Source organism: Anabrus simplex, chromosome 10 (genome assembly GCF_040414725.1).
Source record: "Anabrus simplex isolate iqAnaSimp1 chromosome 10, ASM4041472v1, whole genome shotgun sequence".
In the NCBI taxonomy this organism is placed as follows: Eukaryota; Metazoa; Arthropoda; class Insecta; order Orthoptera; family Tettigoniidae; genus Anabrus; species Anabrus simplex.
The window spans coordinates 28,532,928-28,558,537 of NC_090274.1; the positions used below are offsets into that span (position 1 = coordinate 28,532,928).

Here is a 25,610-nt window from a genome sequence, read left to right on the forward strand (position 1 = left end):
ATGGATAACTTGATTTATTGTATATTTATGAAGATTTTAAAACAGGAAAAGCATATACACAACCGCTAAAATTTTCAAGAAAAATAATAATTGAAACTTAAGCGCTACCATTCATGCCTGATAAATGTGTTATAATACAGGGTGACATTTGACGAGGCAATACTTAAATACGGAACAGAAATGAAATTTATAGCCTATAATTAAGTGCAATTATAACATTAAAATACATATAACAACAAAAATTATGGTTGTGATCTTCTTGTCATAAGTTGAGTTAGGACCTCAGGCAACGAAATCTCAAAATGATAGCCAGAATTAGGAATGAATAAACAAACAGAAAATAAATTAAGAAGGAGAAAAATTATTTATGAGACTCACCTCTAGAAATATATTTCACTCGAGAGTTGAGTCTCATAAATAAGTCCCAAGACTTATGTAATATTATTTACTTGATATATTGTATTGAAAAGGTGGACCCTCTTGTTAATTTATTTCTTACGAGACAATACATCACGGCATATTGGAGGTAGAGAGGTAATAATCAACAAACATGACTGGCATGACATGGGGTTTTATTGACACCGAAATAAAGTACACAAAATGACCAACAGATGGCGATGGACAGCAACATGTCAGGTACAAATGGCCACACATGCTTGACATGACGAGGTTTTACTGGCACCAACAACGAGTGCACAGCCAGCAGACGGTGCTGGACAGCAAGACGTCAGTGATGCTGCATGACATTCGTGTACGGCTATCGTGAGAGAGGGCATCAGATGCACCTGCAATCGCAGCATGTTAATGTTACGTTACGAGAAAAGGCATTGTTAGTCAAGTTTTATTTACTTTATCTTGGTGTCAATAAAACCCCATTCATGTGTGTCAATTATTACCTCACCCCCAATATTCCGTGAAGTATTGCCTCGTCAAATGTTAACATACTTTCGGGTCATTTTATCACTGGGTTCAAATATTAAGGTTAGGTGTTTCCTTTCTCCACTTCTCTCCATTCTTTCCAACATGGAATCTCTGCAGTACATCCTTTTCCCTTTCATCTGGGTGTGTTCTTCACAATCCTCCTCTTCCTGCTGAAATTCCGTTTCATAATCACAAACATTAACTGTATCTCCCTGTTTATTGCTGTTTTCTTCATCCTCAGAGGGAATTTTATCCTCACCACTACAGAATTTATTTATTCAACTACATAATGACCAACGCGTCTCTTCTTCATAGGTATTGACATGATAAGAAGCAGCTGGTTTCGGTGGTTTTTTTGTTTTAAGAGAAAGTACAACTAGCTAATCATCCTTTCTGAACAAATTAAGTTGAAAATAAATTTAAAACAAAACAAAACAAAACAAAACAAAACAAAACAATTTATTCAACAAAGGAATTCTGAAATAAAGTAAAAGATAAAACCATAAAGTATTGAATTAAGCCAAAAAATCTCTTAACGAATCAAAAGGGAACGTGTGTTTCCGGAGGAATAGAACACTTGCAATTTATATACCCTTGATTAATCCACTGTCACACAAAGTGGATGACGAGATCAGCAGTAGTCTCATCATCAGCTAATATGCGTTTGAGTGTTTCCTGCAGGCCAAGGCTCCGTCTTAGTCCAGAGAGATTGGCGTACTCTGTGAGGATGTGGGCCATGGTGATGTCGGCATCACAAGAACACATTGGGGGGATCTTCCCTCTTTAGGAGATAAGAGTGCATAGATCATCCGTGACGTATCCTCAGCCTACACAACACTATGGCCTCTCTCCGTGAAGTCCGGAAAGAGGACCGCCACATGGTAGTAGTCTTCTTAATTGCTTTCAGCTTGTTGGGAGTTCGGATAGCTAGCCACTCCGATTCCCAAGACACCAAGATGGTTCAACGTAGCTGAGAACAAACATCTTTAGCAGGTACATTCATAGGTCTTGGAGGCAAAAATACTGCTTCCTTTGCAGCTTCATCCACAAGTACATTTCCCACAATCCCAATGTAGCTTGGAAGCTACACAAAAGTGATTCTTGTGCCAGCATTACTTAACCTGACTAGAAGGTCATGAACCTGCTGTAACAGTGGGTGTTGGGAGAAACAGGTTTCAATAGACTGCAGAGCGCTTAACGAGTTGGTACACACAGTTTCTTTCGTCACCCAGTGCAAACTGCAGAACTGGAAATTTGTGACGAAGCAAGTTGCCTGTGCGGTTAGGAGCACACAGCTATGAGCTTGCATTCGGGAGACAGTGGGTCCGATTCCCACTGTCGGCAGCCCTGAAGATGATTTTTCATGTTTTTCCATTTTCATGCCAGGCAAATGCTGGAGCTGTACCTTAATTAAGGCCAAGGCCACTTCCTTCCAAATCCTAGCCCTTTCATATCCTATCATCGCCTATGTGTGTCGGTGCACATTGAGGGGCCCTCTTGACAGATCTTCAGTCTTGATGCAGGAAATGTAGGATAAGCTGGATAAGTACAGGAAAAAGGAAGAAACACAGGTGGTAAATATTAGGAATGCAGGATAAACACAAAAGAAGGAAAGGATCCCACTATGTATTGGAAAGAAACAACCAAGTGTTAAATCAGGTCATATACAGTGTGTATCTGAACTTAAAAAAAAAAAGCAAAGATGCTCTTCATGTTATATCAAGAATGATGGTCCATTGTGATTGGCAGAGAAAATTTTTCTTTTCAAGAAAATGAGGTTACTTTGCTATTCCAGACGCGTGATTCAAATCGACGAACTTGTCGCATTTGCTATGTGAGAGAGCCAGCCGCTGCCTGTTGCTGTGCATTACAGGAGAGATGGGAAGTAGGAGGTGGGAGACACAGGTAACGCTCGGTGCGAATGCTCGAAGTTTCTTGTTCGTTTCGCATAGTCGCTTCCCAGCCCCAGTGGGCCGTGTACAGTTTGTTCTGCACCAATTGACTACTGTAATGATCACCGTAGAAAGAGAAGATGAACTTGTACCAAGAATACAGGCAGATTTCCAGGTCGTCTGAGACACACCACACATCCTGAACAGAGTCTAAAGGTCACTGCTACACCATTGTGAACTGTGCATCAAAGTAGGAGGGGGGCATGTTGAACATCTATTGTAAGCAAACCATTGGGCATATTGTTTCGCTCGTTCAGTGTTATTTCATTCCATAGCTTATGATTCCATTCAGAAAGTTGTGAGTGAAGGAATACACAATCGCAGGGTGGCAGCGTGGCATCATTGAGCATATTAAATAATAAAGAACGTTACTGTGACCAAAGACTTTAGAGAAGCTGGATTGGATGTGGCGGAAGTAATGGAGCAGGAAAGGTGGAAGGACAAAAAGGAGTAGAGGAGGCTTGTTAACCACGCCCAGATGACTGGAGTGGGACATAGATGATGATGACTGACCAACAGACGAGAGGAGAAACGATCTGGTGCATTCCTTGACAGACAAGTGTGTCTTGTGTACAGTGTGTTCTTGTACTGTGTGTGCAGTTACAGCTGTTTAATAAACGAACTGTGGATATTGCCTGTAAGAGACAAGAACAATCCTGTACGAGGAAACTTGTGCAACGCGCCGAGCATTATCTCTGTCTCCACCATACACACCACTTCCCCTCCCTCCCCTTCTCTTCTGTGCGACATGGCAACAGCTTGTGCTCTGACATAGGAAATACGGCCAGTTCGTCAATTTGAATCTTGCACCTGGAGGTAAAAATGTAATCCCAACCAGGCGAGTTGGCTGTGAGCTCACATCTGGGAGATAGTGGGTTCGAACCCCACTGTCGGCAGCCCTGAAGATGGTTTTCCATGGTTTCCCATTTTCACACCGGGCAAATGCTGGGGCTCTACCTTAATTAAGGCTATGGCCACTTCCTTCCCATTCCTAGGCCTTTCCCGTTGTCATAAGACCTATCTGTGTCAGTGTGACGTAAAGCAAAATAGTAAAAAAAAAACTTTAAAAAAAGTAATCTCATTTTCTGGAAAAGAAAATTTTCTCCACCAATCTGACTGAACCATCGCTCTTAACATAACATGAAGAGCATCCCTGATTTTTTTTGTCGGCATAGTTCTGATACATCCTACATAGACAGACATGAACACATGACAGACTTAATGGCATATGAGTGTAAGATGAGAGAACCCTCAATAAGTGTTGATGCCTGCCCTTCTGATGAAGTTTGCAAGCAGAAACAAGCTCGTCAGGGCCTCAGAAGAAATGGATATAGAAAAACTGGGATTGATGAGAAGAGAGCTTGTCTATTTGAAGATAGCAGTGTGTGAAGATGTGGAGATTGTCCTTGACCTTTTGTGTTTTTATGTATACTCATACTTGTTTACATAAAGACATGATTAAAGTAAATTAGCACCTTGTACAATTTCTATTACTAAAAAGAAGGCCTGCACTTAAACAGAGTCTGGCTACCGGAATTCAGAATCAACTCAGACATTCCCGAGAGAGAATTTTCTCACCTCTGCTCTTTGTGTTGGCGGTACAAATACAGGGAGATGATCATCATTGCTGATTAGCACTTCTTTCTTGGCAGTAGACATCGCAGCTGATGGACCAGGCATTCCTGAAAGATTATCACCTATAAAAATTAAGTTTTTTTTTTGTATGTACACTTCTAAGTATTGCCTCAAACTTTTTTTAAAATCGTGGATTAGTCAGAAATACAATTCAGTTCACTGTCTGTCATGACCAGACATCTGAATTTTGGGTGCTAAAATGGGCTCTGAAATATGGAAAAACAGGTTCTAAAAATATATTTTATGCAGCTTCAATTTTATGTATTTTATTAAGCACTTATGAATTTAAGTACCATTTTAATTTTACTACAAGGGCAGATTAAATATAGAAGTGAATTATTTTTTTAATAAACTACATCAACCAAAAAAAAAAATACACATAGAGATCACTTTTCTACATTTCTGCCCTTGACACACATTTTCTCCATCGAATTGGTAAGTTTTTGATGCCATCCTGAAAGAAAGGAGAGGGACATCTGCAGAGCCAGTGGCACACAAACTCTTCTACGCTTGCATCATCATCAAACCACTGTCCTCCTGGGTCTTGTTTGCATGGTCCAAACAAATGGTAGTCACAGGGCAATAAATCTAGACTGTACTGAGGGTGTTCCAGAGGTATCCAGTGAATTTCTTCCACTTCTTCCTGCATTAAACCTGCAGTACATGGTCTTGCATTGTCATGGAGAAGAATGACGTTTCGGATGGGTTTCTGGTGTTGTTCGTTTACTTCATCCGAAAGGCAACATTAATAAGCTGCATTAATTGTCCTTTGTTCATGAAGAAAATCCACCAGCAAAACGCCTGCGGAGTCCCAGAAAATGGTTGCAAGCACCTTCCCAGCAGATGGGCATGTTTTGGCCTTGACTGGACCTGCTTCGTCTCTTCGCCGCCACTCCATACTTGCTTGCTTTGATTCTGAGGTGTACTGATGCACCCAAAAGTCACAATACGATGCAAGAAATCCTCTCCTTCCTCCTCGTGGCGATGCAGGAATCTCTGACAAACTTCCTGGCGTAAAGTTTTTTGTAAATACAAAGTATGTTACAAGTGTTATTATTTTTTATATCCACCTATTCAATACAAAGAGATCTTTTTAGAGATTGAATATTATTATAAAATGTTAAGGGACATGTTTCGCCCATATTAAGGGCATCATCAGCCTCAAACTCAAACCTGTATGGTGAAAAATCAGGATCCTGATTGCTCTTACAAGTCATAAAAAGATGATATCATTGTTGGTGTCTGTCCAAACATACAAATTGTTAGACTGTCCTTCAAGGACATATGGGCAAAACATGTCCCTTAACGTTTTATAATAATATTTAATCTCTAAAAAGATCTCTTTGTATTGAATAGGTGGATATAAAAAATAATAACACTTGTAACATACTTTGTATTTACGTACATTTCAATACGGACCTAACATGAGAATTGTAACGTGTAAGTTTTTTTGTTCCTGGTTGAGGAGAAAAGGAACACACCTGTCAGACAATTTTCTGAAATGGAATTCATCTCGGATGATGGTTTGAACACTTCTGTAACTTATTCCTACGGCTAAAACAATTTGCAAAATTTTTATTCGTCGATCTTCACCAATAATGTCACGATTGGCAACAATGTTGTTTGCAGTGATGCTTGTCTGCAGTTTCCTTTCATGAGGTTCATTTTCCACAGCTTCTCTTCCTGCCACACATTTTTTAGCCCACTCCTACACTCGAGTCTGTGAAAGTGTTTCTTCCCCAAACTGTGTATGGAACCATCTCAAAATTTTGGAAGGCTTGGTGTCCTCTTTTATGAGAAATTTGATAATGATACGTTGCGCAACAGATGTGTGCTCTTCTTCCACACTCATGGTGTACTGAAGCAGCCCAGCTCTCCACCGTCGATTGTGCGCACATACCCCTTCTCTAGACACCCCCAGCAATATCCTGGCAAAGCTCCGCCTCGGAATTATTACTAACAGCAGCGGTACATTCAAATTCTCATTTATACTTGATCCGCCTTCGTAAATTGGTAATAACTCTGCAGGGGGAAATGATCATCATACATTAAAGGCTAAATCTTGTCACTGCAACCATTCTCCTCTCAATTCTGCTATTCTTTTCACTTCCTTGTAGTTTTCACATCCCATCAAGTATGTTTTCCTTGGTCTTCCTCTTCAAGACTTTTACTAGGAAGTCATTATGTCTTAGGATATGACCTACGAGTTTTAATTTCCTTCTTTCTTCATCCTTTATCATCAGTCTCCATTCCTCATTGACTTCCTTTAGAACATCTCGAGTCGTTTTTTTGTGTCTAGCATGTCCTAGTCATTTTCCTCCAAATCTACATTTCACTTGCTTCCGATGAATCTCTTTCCTTTTTTTGAATAGTCCAGCTCTCACGACCATAAAATAGTACACTCCAGACAAACGATTTGACGAAAGATTTTCTTGTTTCTAAACTTAAAAGAAATCTGTTAACAAAAACCCATATATTTTGAAAGCCCTGTTTAGTAAGAGCTATTCTTCTTTTAATTTCTTTGGTGCATCTATTGCTTCCTAAGTAACAGAAATGTTGTGCTTGTTCTACTTTGGAATTTCCTATTCTTATGTTTGTTTTAGCTCCCTTGCCATCTTTGCTCACAACTCGTAGGTCATATCCTAAGACATAATGACTTCCTAGTAAAAGTCTTGAAGAGGAAGACCAAGGAAAACATACTTGATGGGATGTAAAAACTACAAGGAAGTAAGAACAGCAGAATTGAGAGGAGAATGGTTGCAGTGACAAGATTTTGATATTACATTTGTACTGTTTCAGTGTATTGTGCAAAACTTACAACATTCTATTTAATTCCTTGTCAGAGTCTACCACTATGAAAATGCATCAGCAAATCTAATACTATGGATCCTTTTCTCATATATCTTTATTCCCTTAGCCCTTTTCTTTAAATCATATCGTCGCTCCCAGGACAAAACCTCCTATGTGAAATATTTTAGCTTAGAACTTTGGCCAGTAAGGTTCTGTCACATAAAGTGCAATATTGTGTGAATATTGACAAGGCATTCTCGCTCTTCATAATGTATGTGCTGCGGGTCAGTACATCTCCAAAAATATTACCACATAGGAGGTTTTGTCCCGGCAACGACGATATATTGCTTGTTCAGTAAACAAGTTGAAAAGGTATGGTGGGAGTGGATAACCCTGCCTCATCCCTTTCTTAATTCTTGCCATTCTTTTACATCCATACATCACTACATTTGTACACTGGTTCTTGTAAATTTTCCAGATGAGCCTCCTCTTTCCTGTTCATTCCTACATTCTTCATATATTTAAACAATAAGTAGTTCCCAGTTTATCATTCCAAAGGTTTTTTTTTTGTTTTTTTTTTGTTTTGCTAGTGGCTTTACATCGCACAGACACAGATAGGTCTTATGGCGATGATGGGATAGCAAAGGACTAGGAGTTGGAAGGAAGCGGCCGTGGCCTTAATTAAGGTACAGCCCCAGAGTTCGCGTGCTGTGAATATGGGAAACCACAGAAAACCACCTTCAGGGCTGCCGACAGTGGGATTCGAACCCACTATCTCCCAGATGCAAGCTCACAGCCGCGCGCCTCTAACCGCACGGCCAACTTGCCCAGTCCAAAGGCTTTCTTCCAAGTCAATGAATGCTACAAACACCTTCCTCTTCATTTGTAACCTTCTTTCCAGTATCATTCTTAATGCGAATATTTCACTCGGCTCTTTGCTGCGAACATCACAGAACATAAATTTTACCATCCGATGTGAAATGATGCAACTCCTGTAACCACTTTTGGCACAATGCATACAGACACACTGAAATGTTCTTACAAAATGAAATTAAGAGTTTTGTTTTCAACAGCTCTCCTGCCTCGCAACATGCACACTAAGGCCATGTTTACTTTGGGAGGTTCTTAAGGACTTCCAGAATGTGTTTTTTCACCTTCTCACTTTTAAGATTTTTGCGAAAAGTATTTAAAGATTATACTGTATGATGTGCTAAGTGGAGAAATGTGTTAATGAGGAAGGCACTAACGAGGTTTCACTGTAGGATAATTTTACAGATATTTTTCATGATCATAAGTTTGATTACCATTTTCGAGAAACGAGTAAAATTGTATGTACATTCAAATTTGGAATACTATAAAACATGTAATTTTACAACTAGAGAGGTTTTGGAAAGAACAAAAAAGTAGAAAAGTGATTTTGGTTATATGTGGCATGGTTTTCTGGGCTGCATTAGGCCTAAATATTATAATTCCTCAGTCTAATGTTGTTAAGCTGCCCTCATTAAGAGCCTTCTGTTACCATTGTATACTGGTACTTACTGGGTTCAAGTTCGGAGGTAACATTACGAGGCAGTTCTTCAGTGCTGTGCGCGACATTCATACCATCTACCAAGGAACCAGTGGAGGAATTTTCATGCTCTACATCAGTTACAGAATCCAGAGACACTGGTGGGGAGTTCTGGACATGAGTTATTTTCACTTCTAGGCCTGTGCTAGTGTTGTGTTTTCCATCCTGAAAATAAAGAAATAATCTGATAGCATCAAAACATGAATACATTTTTAAGAAGTTTGTTACAGAAAGCAAAGAGACCAAGTAAAAATAATTAACCCTTGAGAATTGGCGTGAAAAAATATGAGAGGACTGGTGCTGCGTCTTCTTGATCCCTATCGCTTCAGATGTAAATGTACATGGTTTTTTGAAGTAATTTATACCTGATCTCTTCCACTAAACTATTCTCAAGAAATAAATGAGGTGTATTAAAGATGATTCAATTTTAGGTGCAGAACAATTACAATTATTTACACAATAGTAAATAAAATTGACTACGACAGTGGCAGCATAGCAATTATATATTTCAGTTATTTAACACCAAAATTTCAAAACAATAACTACAGTGCAAGTGGTGGTGGTGGTGGTGGTGGTGGTGGTGATTATTGTTTTAAGAGGAAGTACGACTTGGCAACCATCCTCAACTACAGTACAAATCACAACTAATATTTACTTTCACTCTTCAAGAATTCACGACTGTCCAAATGTTGCTCTTTTATTCACTCTGGCTAGCAGCAATTTCCACACACGGAAGACACATGGGAGCTGTAGTTCGCCACAAATCATCATTCCATAGTTGTGGCTCTCCATTTTTGTTTTCCTGTCAGCACTGAAAGGGCAGTAACCACATTTTTTTTGCTTCTTTTTTTTTTTATCAAGTTGTTTTATAGTCGCTTTAAACCCTAAGATCTTATCATGACTTCTAATTCTAGATTGTTTTCACTGGGCGAGTTGGCTATGCGGTTCGGGGCACGAAGCTGTGAGCTTGCATCCGGTAGATAGTGGGTTCGAACCCCACTGTCGGCAGCCCTGAAGATAATTTTCCATGGTTTCCCATTTTCACACCTAAATTAAGGCCACGGCCGCTTCCTTCCCACTCCTAGGCCTTCCCTATCCCATCGTCGCCATAAGACCTATCTGTGTCGGTGCGACATAAAGCAAAAATGTCAAATTCTACATTTTACATTACATCACTCTAACAATTGGGTACAGAGTGAATAACAAGAAGAATATAGGAGACTAGTGGTGTCTTACCCTCACAGTATTTTTTTTCCACATAGTAAGTCCTGCGTGTACCAAGTTTCGTTGAGAGCTGTGCTGGAACATATATTCATTCATAATTTCGGTCATTTTGGACATTTTCTCTATCGCCCTTCTAAGCCCCATTCCAATTGGGGCTGAATTTTGACTTACACAGCATCCAGAGTGTCACATTTCATGTTACTTACACCAAAAACTATGGATTTGACAATATTTTTATATCCCACTGCTTCCCACTCCCAGCCCTAGAGGTGTTTGTCTGCAGTGGTTTAAGAAGAGATGTGGAAATGTACTTCATTAAACATGGCAGCATTTTCCCATCCTCCTTACCGGACTATCATGATACAGAGTAAGTCGCTGTCGTCTCGCGACAATACGTCCATCAAGGTCGATCCAAATCATGGTAATTACATAAAATTACTCATCATGAAAAAAATACTAATACGATTTTATTCATACCACTTCCTAAACCCACTTAAGAGTAATAAGAACAAACTGTGAAATTTTCACCAAAATCGGTCCAGTAGTTTTTGAGTCCATTCGAGACGAAGAAACAAATATTCATTTTCTTAATATTAAAAGATTTTGGTACTTTAAACTGAAGAGTTAAATTTTTTAATACAGTCCAGTGTCTTTGAAAACCTAAATGATTTGATTCCACAATGAAGGCAATGAGAGAGCCTCTTTAATCTTCTTAGGTATACCGTGGTACTGGCACCATTGGCTGTACAGTGAGCAGTCTGTAATTCTTCTTCTTCTTCTTCTTGTATGTTGTTGGGCTTAGTTTTAACTCTGTACCCAATAACCACACCGTTTGTTAATGCACTTATTTGTGTTGAAAGAATATCAGTAAGTTCTAGGTTGGTAATCCTGGGTAATGCAAGGTTTGGAAGTTGTTTTGCGTGGTTGAGGAAGAATCAGAGGAGTAGGCTTGTGCTGGTAAAGAATGATTAAATTATTAATTGGACCCTATGTTAGATTGTAATGAAAAGATAATATTCGCCGATATGTGATATCCATGATAGATATGGAATTTCTTCTATTATCGGTGAGCTGATTTGTACTGTTGTTAACATGTGTAGTTTAAAGGAATAGTCAGGTTATGTAATGTAAGTGTGAGAACGTTAGTGACAAGTGTAGGCTACTAAGGGTGACTTATATGGCGATTTTACATTCATCAAGGAAATTAGTGAGCATATTTACTAATGGTTCCGTAGGAGCATGAATAAGACAAGCGACACTAGTTGGTAGAGGAACGTTATGATTTATTAGTGCTTGAAAAAACTTTTTTCTTTGGTTAGAATAGTTACAACATTGGAATATTATGTGATGAATCGTACCACTTGCTTGCTGACAGGTGCAAATATCTGTGTCACTGATATGAAATTTATACTTATATTCGGGTGTAAGCGCATGATTGAATCGTAAACGGATTAGTGTAGTTATATGTCTTCTAGAGTAAGTGCCCATAGTGAACCAGGGGGTTCTTTGCAGTTCCGGTTGTAGTTGATAATAAGCTTTACCCTTCGTTTTTGCGGAATTTTTCCATAGAGAAGACCATTTTTGAAGTACGGTCTGTTTGATAGTAGGGGAATAATCCGTGTGTGGAATGGCGAGGTAATAGGGAAGTCCTTGTCCTTCAGCTGCAGCTTTAGCTAAACGATCAACCTGAACATTACCTGGTATGCTGCAATGACTTGGTATCCAAATTAATATTATATCATGCTGAGTTACGGAAAGGTTGTATAACAATTTACGGATGTTCCATATATACCAACTAGAAGATTCCTGCGGGGTTTTGATACTTTGAAGTACACTTAATGAATCGGTACAGATGATGGCATTGGGAATATTATATTGCCGTAAACATAAAAGAGTTTGGCGAATAGCAAATGTTTCAGCAGTGTATATGGAAGCGTTGGGTGGTAACGTAAATTGTTGCTGAAAGTTAAGCTGGGGGATGTAATAGGCAGCTCCAGTTCCCTCTGAAGTCTTAGATCCGTCTGTAAAGCAATTTGTGTATTGTTTATGCGGATTGAGAAATGCTTGGAAATTTTTATTAACTAAAGTGGGATTATTCTTCAGATTACCCGGAAGGTGTTCGAAAGTAGTAGTTATGATGGAAGGGTGGTATGTAGATAAGTTGTATTCGTTAGAGTATGCCGGTAATGATCTTGTCTGTACAACATTATTTCTTAAGGGAAAAATGACTTCATATGCCAATAGAAGTGCCGGTATGTTGTTGACTTTCAATTTTCTACATATTTGGTACTCATTTAAAAGCTGCAATTTAGGTAATATGGGATGACGATTCAGAGCTATCTTTTTAAGTAAATATTTAGACGCTAGATATTCTCTTCGTATAGCCAAGGGTAGTTCTGCTGCTTCAACCAGTAAGGCATTGGTGGGTGTTGTCCGTAATGCACCTAATATGATTCGTAAAGCGTTGAATTGTAACGTGTCCAGTTTTTTTAGGTTGGTCTTTGACGCCGTATCGAAGAAATGGCAGCCATAATCTATCCTTGCCCGGATTGAATTTTTATATAAAAGTAGTAGTGTGGCCGGATCCGATCCCCAGTTTCTACGAGTTAAGGACTTAAGAATTTGGATTGTATTTTCAATGTTGGACTTCAGTCGGTCAAAATGTGTCTTCCAATTTAACTTATTGTCTATGAAAATTCCTAAATATTTGGTATAGGGTTGAATAGCAATATGGTGGCTAGCATATGGTAGTGCAGATTTGTCATATGTTCGTTTTTGGGTAAATATAACAGCTGCACTTTTGGAGTGTGTGATTTCTAAACCGTGGTGTTCCATCCACTCATGTATATGAGAGAGGGTTTGGGAGATGGAGTGACGACATTGGTCTACGGTATTTTGTGTGGTATAGATCAGTATGTCGTCTGCAAATTGCAATATACGTGCATGAGGAGTTACTACTCGTTCCAAATCACCTGTATAGAGAGTAAAAAGTATTCCACTTAATATATCCCCTTGCGGAATCCCGACATTGGCCTGTCGTGCACAAGTATTAAGTCTATAATTTTTCAAATTTAATGTTCGATTTAGCAAAAGGTTTTTAAATATATGAATAAGGGGTAGTGGGAAGTGTAACTTATGTAATTTTTGAAACAAAATGTGAAGATCAACATTATCGTAAGCTCCTTTGACATCGAGAAAAACCGCTATAGTAGCTTGTTTTCGGCACCGTGCTAATAAGAGGTCCGTTAAAAAAATATTTAAGGCATCTGTGGTACTTCGTCCTTTTATGAAAGCGAATTGACATTTTGGTAAATCATTATGATACTCTAATTGCCACATTAATCTGCGGAGAAGGATGCGTTGAAAGGTTTTACGTAGACAGGACCCTAATATTATACCTCTATAATTTTGAGGTTGTAAGGGATCAGTACCTGGTTTGTGTATTGGAATAATGTCAAAATTATTCCAGCCTGAAGGTATTACAGTATCTGTGAAAATTTTATTAAACCGGTTAAGAATAATGGATTTAGCCTTAGTTGGTAGAGAGCTGAGCATCTTGTAAGTTATAAAATCAGGCCCTGGGGATGTAGTTTTTTTATGTAGGGCGATTTCTAATTCCTGATATGTAATAGGATTCATCAAAGATTGATATTTATGAGAAGAGTATGAACAACTTAAGAGATAAGCAGGCTGAACAAAATCGGGTGTTAAATTACAGTAGAATTGATATAATTGGGGCGGAGATAAAGCTGTAGGTTGGGGTGTGTGCCGAGAGTTACTAAGAGAGCGAAGTTTTGCCCAGATGATCTTGCTGGATGTAGTACTGTTAATACTCTCTACGAAGGTTTTCCATGCGATTCGACGTTTATTGTTAAATAAACATCTAATTTTTGCACAGATTCGTTTATATTGCATGTAATTAGTAAAAGTAAAATGTTTTCGTAAATTTTGCAGCAGGTTTCGCCGTCGTCTAATCCAGACCTCACATTCTTGATCCCACCAACGGATTTTGAGCGTTGGATTATGATTGGTTGAGGTTTTGTAAATGATTGGATGATATATGTCGAGATACGATTTTATACAGTGTAAAAGCGAATCATATTCCGCGGATGGCGCTTTATAGGTATGACTGAACTGATCCTGAATAAATTGCGAAAAGAGATCGTAATCCATATTATTCAGATTGCGTATAGGTATCCGAGGAAGCGTGTAAGTTGAAAAAGACCTGTGGTTAGACCATGTAACGAGAATGGGGAAGTGATCACTACCATGAAGGTCCTTAATAGTTTGCCAAGATACTTTATGCGCTATGTCCGTGGTACATATAGTAAGATCTACCGCGCTCGGAGCATTTGTAGGTGCTGATAGCCGGGTAGGTGACCCATCATTAATTATGGTGAGATTGACTTGAAGAGAAGAGGTTAAGATATGAGTTCCTTTGGAGCTATTGCTCTTGCTTCCCCAAGTTACGTGATGAGCATTGAAGTCACCAAATATAATATTTTGCTTCGCACCGGTAAATTGGTTAAAAAAATTGGACCAATTATGGTAGGAACCATGTATATCGGGAGGGCAGTAAAAGTTAGAAAAGATAAAATCTTTTATTTGAATGCGCTGAAAGTAAGTGCCTGCAATAGCTTGTTCCGATGGGAGAAGATGATAGGGTATGCAATTCTTAATTACAATTGCAATTCCACCATATCCTGCACCATCTAATCGTTCAATGGTATATCCATTAATGCGAAAGTTAATGTAATTTGAAAACCATGTTTCTTGTAAGAAGATAATATCTGGTTGGAATTCGTTAATGAGTAGGATTAACTCATGTCGCTTGTTTACCACACTCCTACAATTCCATTGCAGTATCTGCATATTTAGTATCTAAAATGGGGAGGATTTTATCAAGTATCAACTTTAATAAATGTCGCCATTGGACATTTGGTCCCATTAGTTCCATCAGATTAACAAAATCGTCCTGGATCTCTTTGCGTATATCTTTAACAGGGGCTACTTTTGATGTGGAAGGGGTCATTCCCTGCTCGTTTTCGCTAGCAGGATTAGTAGAAACCGCCGGTGTACTAGTATGGGTGGTCGGAGGTTGGTGAGCTAGTGATTTTTCCGTTGGTGAGGTTCGTATTAGATTGAGATAGGTCTCTCGATCATAACCCGGGCGTGGTGGTGGACGAGGTTCCCGGTGTACATAGGTAGTGATTTTACGTTTACGCGGGTTGAAATTATCAGGTCTGCTTCCCAGAGTTTCAGCCAAGGATGGAAAATGATGTGGTAGTAAGGTAGGATTATAGTTAACGGGTTGCAGCCTATTTTTGGCTTCTTCAAAGGAAACGTTTTCTGTACACATATGCTTCTTAATGGCTGTCTGTTGTTGGTGCACAGCACATCGCGAGGATCCGACTTGATGATTCTGATCACAATGGAGGCATTTGACAAGCGTTTGTTGACAGTCCTTCGTGACATGGTTATTGCTGCATCGGCCACAACGAGGAGTTTTCGCCCGACAATTGAGGGCTGTATGTCCGTAACGTTGGCAATGTTTGCAAATAATAGGATTAAAGATGAAGACCTGAACGTCCAAAATGACGCTAAAAATAGAAATCTGCCGAGGGAGAACTTGAGTTTCAAAAGTGACCTTCACAGTTCCTGTCGGAACATACTCAAATGAATCAGCGTTAGATTTCCTTCTTTTAAGGCGTTGGACACCTATAACCGGCACAGGTGAATCAATAAATTTCTTAAGTTCATCTTCAGTTAAAGTCAAATCTACTCCCCTTACTAAACCGACCCTGTAGACATTGGAGGAAGGTATATAAGCTTTCAGGTTTTTCTCACTGAGAATGGGGTGTTGCATAAAATGATTAGCATCGTCAGCTGTGAAACAAGTTAATTGGATCCGATTTTTTCCTTTTCTATGAATAGCTTTGATACCCGGAATTTTACGCTCATAAAAGAGCCTACCCAATGCCATTGGGTGTAAGTTGCCCACATTTTTGTTATCATTTGCTTCAACAAACACAAGATAGGGGCCCATATGATTGGCAGGGTATCGGGTCGCTGGTGGAATTTTACTTGTGGGTATTGGATGTGAATTAGTTTTCTGTTCATCCCCAATTGGAGGGTTATCAGATTGTTGAATGGCGGTACTAGCTTGTGTTGGGTTAGGCGTTCTATCCTCAAGAGAATCCATGGAGGCATCGTCCCCATTGTCTGAATTGAGAATAATTGAGTCAGTCATATCAACTGGACCATCTACCAATAAATTATCACCCTCTAGAAGGTTCGGACTACGATTAGTTCCTCCTCCCCCACTGGCAAATGCCATGGTGAGTAAATTACATGAAAAAACACAATAGCACTCAGAATATAGCACACGATATTTAATACTAAGTCACTCTGCTACGAAGGCAGCAACTTGCACACGCTAAGAGGAATAACACTCGTATTCGCTGGGAACAACCGCACTCAATGAGAGCTCGAACACGACTGAAATCGTAGAGACGAAAACACTGAGTCTGTAATTATTTGCTTCACAGTCGGCACACTTGCCTGCTTGCTTGCTGATGCTTATGGGCTGTGTCTACGACATTTCACCCAGTCAATACTCGCTTACTCATGTAAACACACTAGTATAAATGAAAAACATTCAGTTCAATAATTGAAGCTTGAGCTTGCAAGTAGAAAAACACAAAACACGGAACTTCACTATATCACATAACAACCCCATTTTGCTAAAGTAGACTGTTGTCATACGGGAAACTTCCAATCTTGCAATCACACTGCGTCTAAAGCTTCACCCACACGAAGAATCCAAAATAGCACTCACAAGTAATACACTAATGATATGAGGAATCACTCATATGGAACCTTGAAAAGGATGAGTAATTCTCACACTATATTACAGACAGAATTATAACACGATATTGGCTTCATCTAGAAACAAATTTAGCACTCGAATAATCTCGACTGTAGGATTACAGAGCAAACAAGAAACACTGGTAGGACAAACCTGCTTGAGTCGCTTGAGGTTAGCCAGAAGTTTTTTACGGGGGTTAGCATATAAAGAACATTCAAAGAAAATGTGGTTGGAGTCGCCATTACGGATATTTGTACCACACAAACAGTTTGTATCCTGCGTTAAATGGAAACGTGATCGATATTGTGGTGTAAGGGCATGATTAAACCGTAACCGAATGATGTTAATAATATGTCTTCTAGTATAAGATGCTCGTATAAACCAAGGTTTAACCAAAAGTGTTGGTTGTAAATGATAATAAAAGTTACCTTTGACTTGTGCAGTCTGTCGGAAGAAATTCTGCCATTCTTGACACCCCTCCTGTCGGATAACAACTACATAATCAGAAGCTGGAACAATATTGTTAGTATTCGGAACAGGAAGACGAGAAGCTTGTTTTGCAAGACAATCTGCCTTTTCATTACCCTCAATACCCACATGACCTGGTACCCATACTAAAGTTATGGAAATACCGACGTTGTCAAGCATATAAAGGAGACTCTTGACATTGTATATATACCAATTATAGGATAACTCATACGAAACCAAAGATTGTAATGCACTCAGCGAATCCGTATAGATTGTAGCTCTCGTATATCCCTGTCGCTGAACAAAAAGTAAAGCTTGCTGTATGGCGAATAACTCCGCCGTAAAAATCGAACAGTCCCTAGGCAAACCATATTGTTCTTTAACATTTAGAGAAGGTATATAATAAGCGGAACCAACTCCATTAATGTTCTTTGCCCCATCTGTAAAAATGTTTATGCTTCGTGGAATATGAGAAAATTTCACTTGTTTAACAGGACATATCTCGGTCCCTTGCAGACAAGTAACGTTAGTAGAGCCATTACGTGTAGGCCATATTAGTTGAGGCTTAAAATAAGAAACCTGATAGGGTAAGGTATAGGGTAGTAAAGTAACACTGTGTATTAAGGTACACTGCTTCGACTTCAATGTAGTAAAAGCATGAAACAGTACTGGCAATCTGCGTAAACCCTGGTGCCGAACGGAATAATACTCCGAGAGTAACTGTAACTTCGGAATTAAAGGATGACTTGTTAAAGAAAACTTTTTAAGTAAATATTTCGTCGCAAGTATTTTTCTACGTGCTTGTAAGGGAGCTTCGCAGGATTCAACTAAAAGTGCATTGGTAGGTGTGGACTTTAAAGCTCCAATACAGGATCGTATTGCTTTATATTGACAAGTGTTAAGAATAGTCAGCACACTATTGCATGTTGTGCAGATGGAAGGCTGTTTCTTCTCAAGGAGGTAGTTGTTGCCAATCCTTATTCTAGATATCAAGACTTGATCTTGCCTGTGGAGGTCGTGAAGGTAATGCTGTACTGTAGATTCCGTTGTTATTTCATGGAGTTTGCTGTTTGAAGTTTTAAGCCAATTTATCTTCCACTGTTGGTATAATTTTTTTTTTTTAAACGTAGGCAATAATGTCTTTGTTAGATCACATAATGGGACATATGTAGCTTCTTTTGCTGCCTGATCAGCGGATTCATAGCCATGAATACCCCTGTGTGAGGGTATCAACACAAGGATGGCTTGTTTGTATTCGTTCATGGTGTTGTTGAACAACAGTTGTATTTCTTGTTCAAGAATGTGTTTCGATGATAGGCTCTCTCTTGCTTGAATCAGAAAAAAATCACAAAGGAGATTTTGCAGGTGTTGGTTTTCAAAATGTGTAACATGGCTTGCTTTATTGCACAGAGTTTATTAGAGAGGGCTGTATAGTAGTCAGGCAATCGGTATAGCATGGTATGTTTAGGATATATAAATCTACAACCATTTCTTTCTTCACATTTTGATCCATCAGCATAGATTGCACCGTGCCTTGGGTATTTATTAGAAATTTCAGGAAATAATTGTTAATAATAATAATCGTATGGCCTCAGCTACCGTGTGCAGACATTTCGATTTGACGCCATCTGGCTGTCTGCTCGTCAAATTCAACGTTCCGTTTTACTCTAGGTCCGCTAGATGGCAGACAGAGTAAACCGGATCTCTCTTGGGCATCTATGGCTGAGATTTAATTAATTTTGTCGGGTAAATACCAAATGTATCCCCAGAGATCGTACAAGAGATGAGCAAGAGACATCGTACGACATGGAGTGTCGAATGGACTTTTTTCCGCCCTTCAAAAATCCGACTACCTCTGCCGGGTTTGAACCCGCTATCTTGGGATTCGGAGGCCGACACTACCACGGATCCACAGAGGCAGCTGAAATAATTGTTGGAACTGAGATTGTCAATTTGGTTTTTGACACTTGTTTAGTTCAAAATTAATTGTTGGAAGGGTAATTGTCCATGGTAGGACATTGAGAGAATGGTCTGAGAGGACTATAGGAGGGATATTTAGGCTTAATTCTTCGAGAAACTCGGCTATTCTGACACTGAAAGGCAGTGGTTTTGATCCTGATCTAATGTTTATACCTTGGTATATAATAGGAAAAACATAAAACTTAATGTGCGATTTAGTCATAGCTGCTACCATGAGAGCATAATTACACATAATAAACTTCATGCTTGAGCCCGTATTGTCGTAAGTATTAACTTGTGAAATCCTTATGTCAAATATTCCGCCTTTACAATACTGTGAAACGTCTTTACTCTTAAGACTGCATTAAGCTATAATAATGAAATAATGAGACATGTTTTGTCCCACTTTCAGGACATCTTCAGTCAAATAAGAACAAGTCTCGTTTGAAAAATAAAGTAAAGAACAACATTCAACTATTTGATAAAAGCCTTTGCATCCATGTTGCAATGCGACATGTTAAAAGTCGCATCATAAAACCTTTGATAACATATTAAAAAATCTTTAAAATAACCTGCACATGAGCATAACATAGATCACAATATCAAAATATTGCATATATTATTTTAAATGTATCACTATGTCCAAGGACTGCACAGATTTAATGTAACATGGCTATAAAATTGATCGTGCTGATGTTGATGACCCAGCATTTGAAATTATTGCACGTTAAGTGTTGGAGTGTTGAGAGCATAAGTCAAACTTAATTGTCTACGTCTACTTGTGAGAACGATTTTCTCCGCTTGAGGTCCTCTCAGCCCGCCCATACATTTTCACCTCCTTCTGAATCTGATGAGAAAATGAAAAACATACCGAGGCTATAAGTAGCATCTCGTAGGTCTGGCTTCGAGTGTAGTCGAGGGCTCGACGTAAGATCAGTACACCGGTGTAGCTCTGCTCTGTTGTGTTCAGTGTGACCACCTCCAACAAGGAACATGCATCTGGACGCTGAAACATGGAAAGTGACTTTGTTAGCCTCACAGAAGAATCACTTGATTTTAAGGAGAGACTAACACCTATGACCAACCAACCAATTTATTCTTTTCAATTAAAATTGAACTTTTATTTTTATAATAACAGTACAAAATGTTTATTAGTATCTCCTATGCTTTTGGAGTTATGACCAAAAACATGAAGCTCAGTAAGATTGGTTAAGTTTCTTGATCGTTTCCCTGATAACTCTGAAAGTGTTTAAGATATCAAGATGAAATTTTTCATGCATGCATATTTCATAGTGAAGAAGAAGATATGCTAGAATTATTTGGATAGCTTCATTTGTTAAGTTTAAACAAAATATTATCAAATGAAAATTAATGGAAAATTGACTATTTGAAAATAACTTCATGAAAAAAAACTTGATGGACTCCACTGATACTAGTATGTTGTAGCTATAACATTACTAACCATAATAAAAAAGAATAATAGAAAAATATTCATGTGTTTGGAAATTATCAAGGAAACGGCAAATTTGTGGCCAGGATCACTGTCATTCTGAATGATTATAAAGGCATAGCAAAAAAAAAAAAGCAAAGTCATCTCCGTACAGGCCATGAAGGCCCTTGGAGGAGTGGAAAGTAAAGGCTTCCACTATCCAAAACCTCAGCATTTGATGGGGTAGAGTGGTTAGCTCTAAGCCCGGCCACCGTTGCCCCCAGGAATTAACCTGGTGCTCATTTTTGGTGTAGGATGAGTGAACCTCAGGGCCATGTGCACCTCCAGAAGTGAAAATTTCATTTTTAAAATTTTATGACTTCCTGACGGGGAATCGAACCCACGTCCTTCCGGGCGATCTGAACACACCGCCTCGGCCAGGCAGCCCCTAATGGCACAGGTTTACATGATTTCTAAATATGAATGTATATTATTAAAGAAGAGCCTCCGTGGCTCAGACGGCAGCGCGTCGGCCTCTCACCGCTGGATACCGTGGTTCAAATCCCGGTCACTCCATGTGAGATTTGTGCTGGACAAAGTGGAGGCAGGACAGGTTTTTCTCCGGGTACTCCGGTTTTCCCTGTCATCTTTCATTCCAGCAACACTCTCCATTCTCATTTCATAGCATCTATCAGTCATTAATATATCACTTTGGGAGTGGCGACCCCATCGTACTAACAGCCTATATATGCTTCATTCATTACATCCCTGACCCGGTCAGTGACTGGAAAACAGGTTGTAGGTTTTCATTTTTCATTATTAAGGAATAATGTGTTTGTCAAACTAAGTTTCCTTCTAGTATTCATTTCCATTGCTGCGGAAAAAATGTGTAATACACCCTGAAGTAACAAGGTAACCTCATTTCCTCAAACAGAAAAATTTTCTCCGCCAACATAACACGAACAGCGTCCCTGATTTTGTTTGTCAGTATAGTTCTGATCCACCCTGTATTTAAAATCAGTCAGATATCATGATGTTCATGATGTTCGTACTTTGGGCACATTTGTACGAGTAATTATCTGAGTAAAGGAATCGGTGATGATCTGATGATGATCAGCTTTCAATTGAGACAACCAAGCGATTTGGTATTGTATCTTGTAATATGTGGAGGATATATTGTGTTAATTTTACCTGGAAGTTTCTTTTCATAAACTTGCGTATTATGTGTAGTAATTCTCTTACCTGAGGTAGATCCACACAGGTAACAGCCAATCTCTCCCCCAGCTCATCAACATCTTCTACTCTTATGCCACGGAACACTGTGCTACCTACGGGAGTGTCTTCTGGTACTGCTATAACATAAGGTACCTGTGAAGAAAGCACAGAGATTAAAGTAGGGTATCATATACCTTTGTGCAGCGTTACCAGATGTTGCCCCTTTCCTAGACATATCTTTCTTCAGCAATTCATTTTAAAATATACAAACAAACTCCATTTTAATGCATTACTTTAATTATAATCCTTATTATAGTAACTTTTAGAAGACAGGATACAGCACATACAGAAGTAAAACAAGAAACATAGCTCGGTTAGCGCCTTTGGAAAAAAATCTGTTAGTCTCTTCAATTTGCTACTCTTAACCTTTCCTCCCTTCATGTTGAAACTTCTTGCCAAACTCACGCAGCCCTCGTAAATAGAGCCTGTCGTCCGCAACTTTGGGGGTTGCTTTCGTACGCGACCGGTAATTAATTCACACCTAAGAAACAGCGAAGCTTCACCAATTTTCCGATCACTATAAGTTTTAGTTTTTCGGTCCCCGTCATATTAGCTCCCAGCATCACTGTAACCCTTACTTTACTTGTTAACTGTTCCTCACAAACTGTAAATGCCGTATTGCACAGTTAATGTTGCACAAATTCGAGTCACCGAGAAATCGAGAAATTTGTGTAACCGAATTTCGAGTGAAGAATAGGACAAATGGTCAGGAAATTTAAGTTACTTTGAGATACTGAAAATTTGAGTAATGGAGGTTTGAGATATCGAGGTTTGACTCTATATGGACTTAAGTTGATGGAGAAAATTATCGAACAACAATTTTTTTTGGTTGCTATTTTCTTTACGTCGCACCGACACAGATAGGTCTTACGGCGACGATGGGACAGGATAGGCCTAGGAATGGGAAGGAAGCGGCCGTGGCCTTAATTAAGGTACAGCCCCAGCATTTGCCTGGTGTGAAAATGGGAAACCACGGAAAACCATTTTCAGGGCTGCCGACAGTGGGACTCGAGCCCACTATCTCCCGGATGCGAGCTCACAGCTGCGCGCTCCTAACCGCACGGCCAACTCGCCCGGTGAACAACAATTAAGGCCCATTATTGAACCACAGCTTGAAGAGGAACAGTACGGGTTTAGAAGCAGCAGAACAACAACAGGCTTTATCTTCATCGTTAAGATGATCATGAAAAAACACTTGGAGAAGGGAATGGGTATCATCTTTGTCTTCCTGGATATAGAAAAGGCACATGACAGCTTGCCATGAGACTAAATATAGGAATGTCTGGAAAGAAGGAACATGCTAGTATATCCTACCAACAAGGTAAAATGTTGTACAACCACTAGCATAGCTGTATCCAGATAGGAGATGCTTATTCTGACTGGTTCTTTACAAATAAAGGAGTGCAACAGGGCAGCCATCTACAACATTCAACAACCTCAACAAACATCATTGGGTACAGCAATGCTACTGGTCAGGACAGCCATATCACCAATAGCAACCTATGGGATTAGCATCACCTGGGAAAAACTCACACTCAGTGACCTGATGACAATAGAAAAAGTCAAGGCCCGATATCTCAAGAGAATTCTAGGCATTGGGAAGTCAGCCCCTTCAAGGTTAACATATGTTCTAACCAAACAGGATTACTTCATTGATGATATCAAAACACAGTTTTGTCTACCAAACACCAAGCCCTACGAGAATGCACGCCAAACTTTAAACGAGAAACGAAATGCTCTTTGGCGCGACTTCTATTCCTCGGACGCCATAATGATGGAAGAGTGGAAGCAAGCAAATTACGAGCTACGGCATGTAATTACACGTTACGCCACTCATGGATTTCACCACAGTTTCTGCCAAACCAAAAACTTCCACCAACCGAACAAAGACTGTATGTGTAACCTGTGCAACGATCATTGTGAAAGATACCATGTAAAAAACTGCAAAATGAGGACAACCTCAATAATAAGAATGGCATTAGCATAGTTGACTGTCTGTACAAAAACTGTTTTTGCACATTGTGCACTTTTGATTTAATAATAATAATTATGGTGATGGATGAAGTAATGAAGAGAGTGAAAAATTAATCTATTGAGGACTTCAATGCAGACAATGTGGTGATCTGGGGAGGAACAGGGGAAGAAGTGCAACAGAAATTAAACACTTGGAACCAGCAGTTTGGCCTAAAAATAAGCCACACAAAAAGAGTTAGCAATGCCAGTCAGTGGGCAAGCCCTACAGATTAACATCCAACTGGACACCGAGAAACTAGAAAATATTTACCATTTTCAGGATCTTGGTAGGATTGTAACTAGTGACACGAAGTCCTATGCTGAAATCACTAACAGAAGTCAAAAAAGAAGCACAATTTTATCACCAAGTTAGGTCTCTTCTATGGGATAACCAAATGCCTTTAAGGACAAAGAGAACCCTGTATCTGTGCCAATAACTGCCTATGCCCTTGAAACTCTATGATAGAGATAGTAGCAGACTTCAAGCTGCAGAAATGAAGTTCCTGAGGTCAGTGCTACAGAAAACAAGAAGAGATCTGTCATAATAGACAAGTAAATAAATCGCTAAATGAAAATTTAAGAACGTCAAGTCTCAAATAGCATGGCCATGTAAAAAGGATGGATCAAATAAGAACAGCAAGAAAATGCCTAGAAAAAGGAACTGGAAGACAAAAGACCGAGAGGCAGACCAAGGAAATGGTGGATGAGTAAAGCCGGACCTGGAAGGAAGAGGAATGGAATGGCACCAAGCTGAGAAGGAAGTAATGTACCTGGAATGACAAAAATGGACAGGGCTCTTGTACCGTACCCAGACAACTGGAGATGGTTAAAGGATGATGATGATTATGATTTTCAAAATATTAATGTTATGTATGGGGATGTTCATACAATCAAACCAGCGAGTAATAATCACAGGATACTCACGTCCTTGAAAGCTGGCGCGTTGTCGTTCTTATCGAGGATGACCGCAGTGACCGGTATCCTTACCACGTTGTGTTCACCACCTTCTTCAGCCACGTCTTCCAACGTGACTACGAAGTGGAGAGCATCGTTCATCTCTCGATCCAGAGGTCGAGCCACTCTCATCTGGAGAAGATACAAAAAAAATGTATGCATTTCTCTATTTTGAACAGACTCACAATCTCCATATATCAGCTCAGTGGCTCGGCTTCCGACTTCCCACCCAGAAGTCTGAGGTTTCAATCCTGGTCAATCCTGGGTTAAGATTTTTATTGCAAAAAATAATGTGGTGTCAGGAAGGGCAACCAGCTTTAAACCCCGGCTGAAACCAAAATGAGCCTGGGTGGTTCCAGAAATAACTGAAATTACACTGAAGAAAGTTTATATTAGTTTGGTGTGGTGCTATTTATCACACTGGTATTATGGAAAGGTGAGGAAAATCAGATTTGGTACTGTGGGAATGGGAGGAATGTTGGAATTGGTACTGTGGGGAAGACAGGAATGTCAGAATTGGTATTATGGGAAAGACAGGGATGTCAGAATTGGTAC

General features: G+C 39.4%; 1 protein-coding gene across 1 annotated transcript in view; it reads right to left on the bottom strand.

Annotated features, from left to right (window-relative positions):
• The window catches only part of LOC136881774 (cadherin-87A-like), a 120,807-nt gene that overhangs the window by 66,231 nt on the left and 28,966 nt on the right, over window positions 1–25,610 (bottom strand). The window contains exons 3-7 of the mRNA XM_068229320.1: window positions 25,026–25,187; window positions 22,056–22,181; window positions 20,256–20,390; window positions 8,838–9,030; window positions 4,452–4,555 (exon numbers count right to left, since the gene is read on the bottom strand). Of these exons, the coding sequence (XP_068085421.1) occupies window positions 4,452–4,555; window positions 8,838–9,030; window positions 20,256–20,390; window positions 22,056–22,181; window positions 25,026–25,187 (720 nt within the window). The remainder of the gene's footprint in view (window positions 1–4,451; window positions 4,556–8,837; window positions 9,031–20,255; window positions 20,391–22,055; window positions 22,182–25,025; window positions 25,188–25,610) is intronic.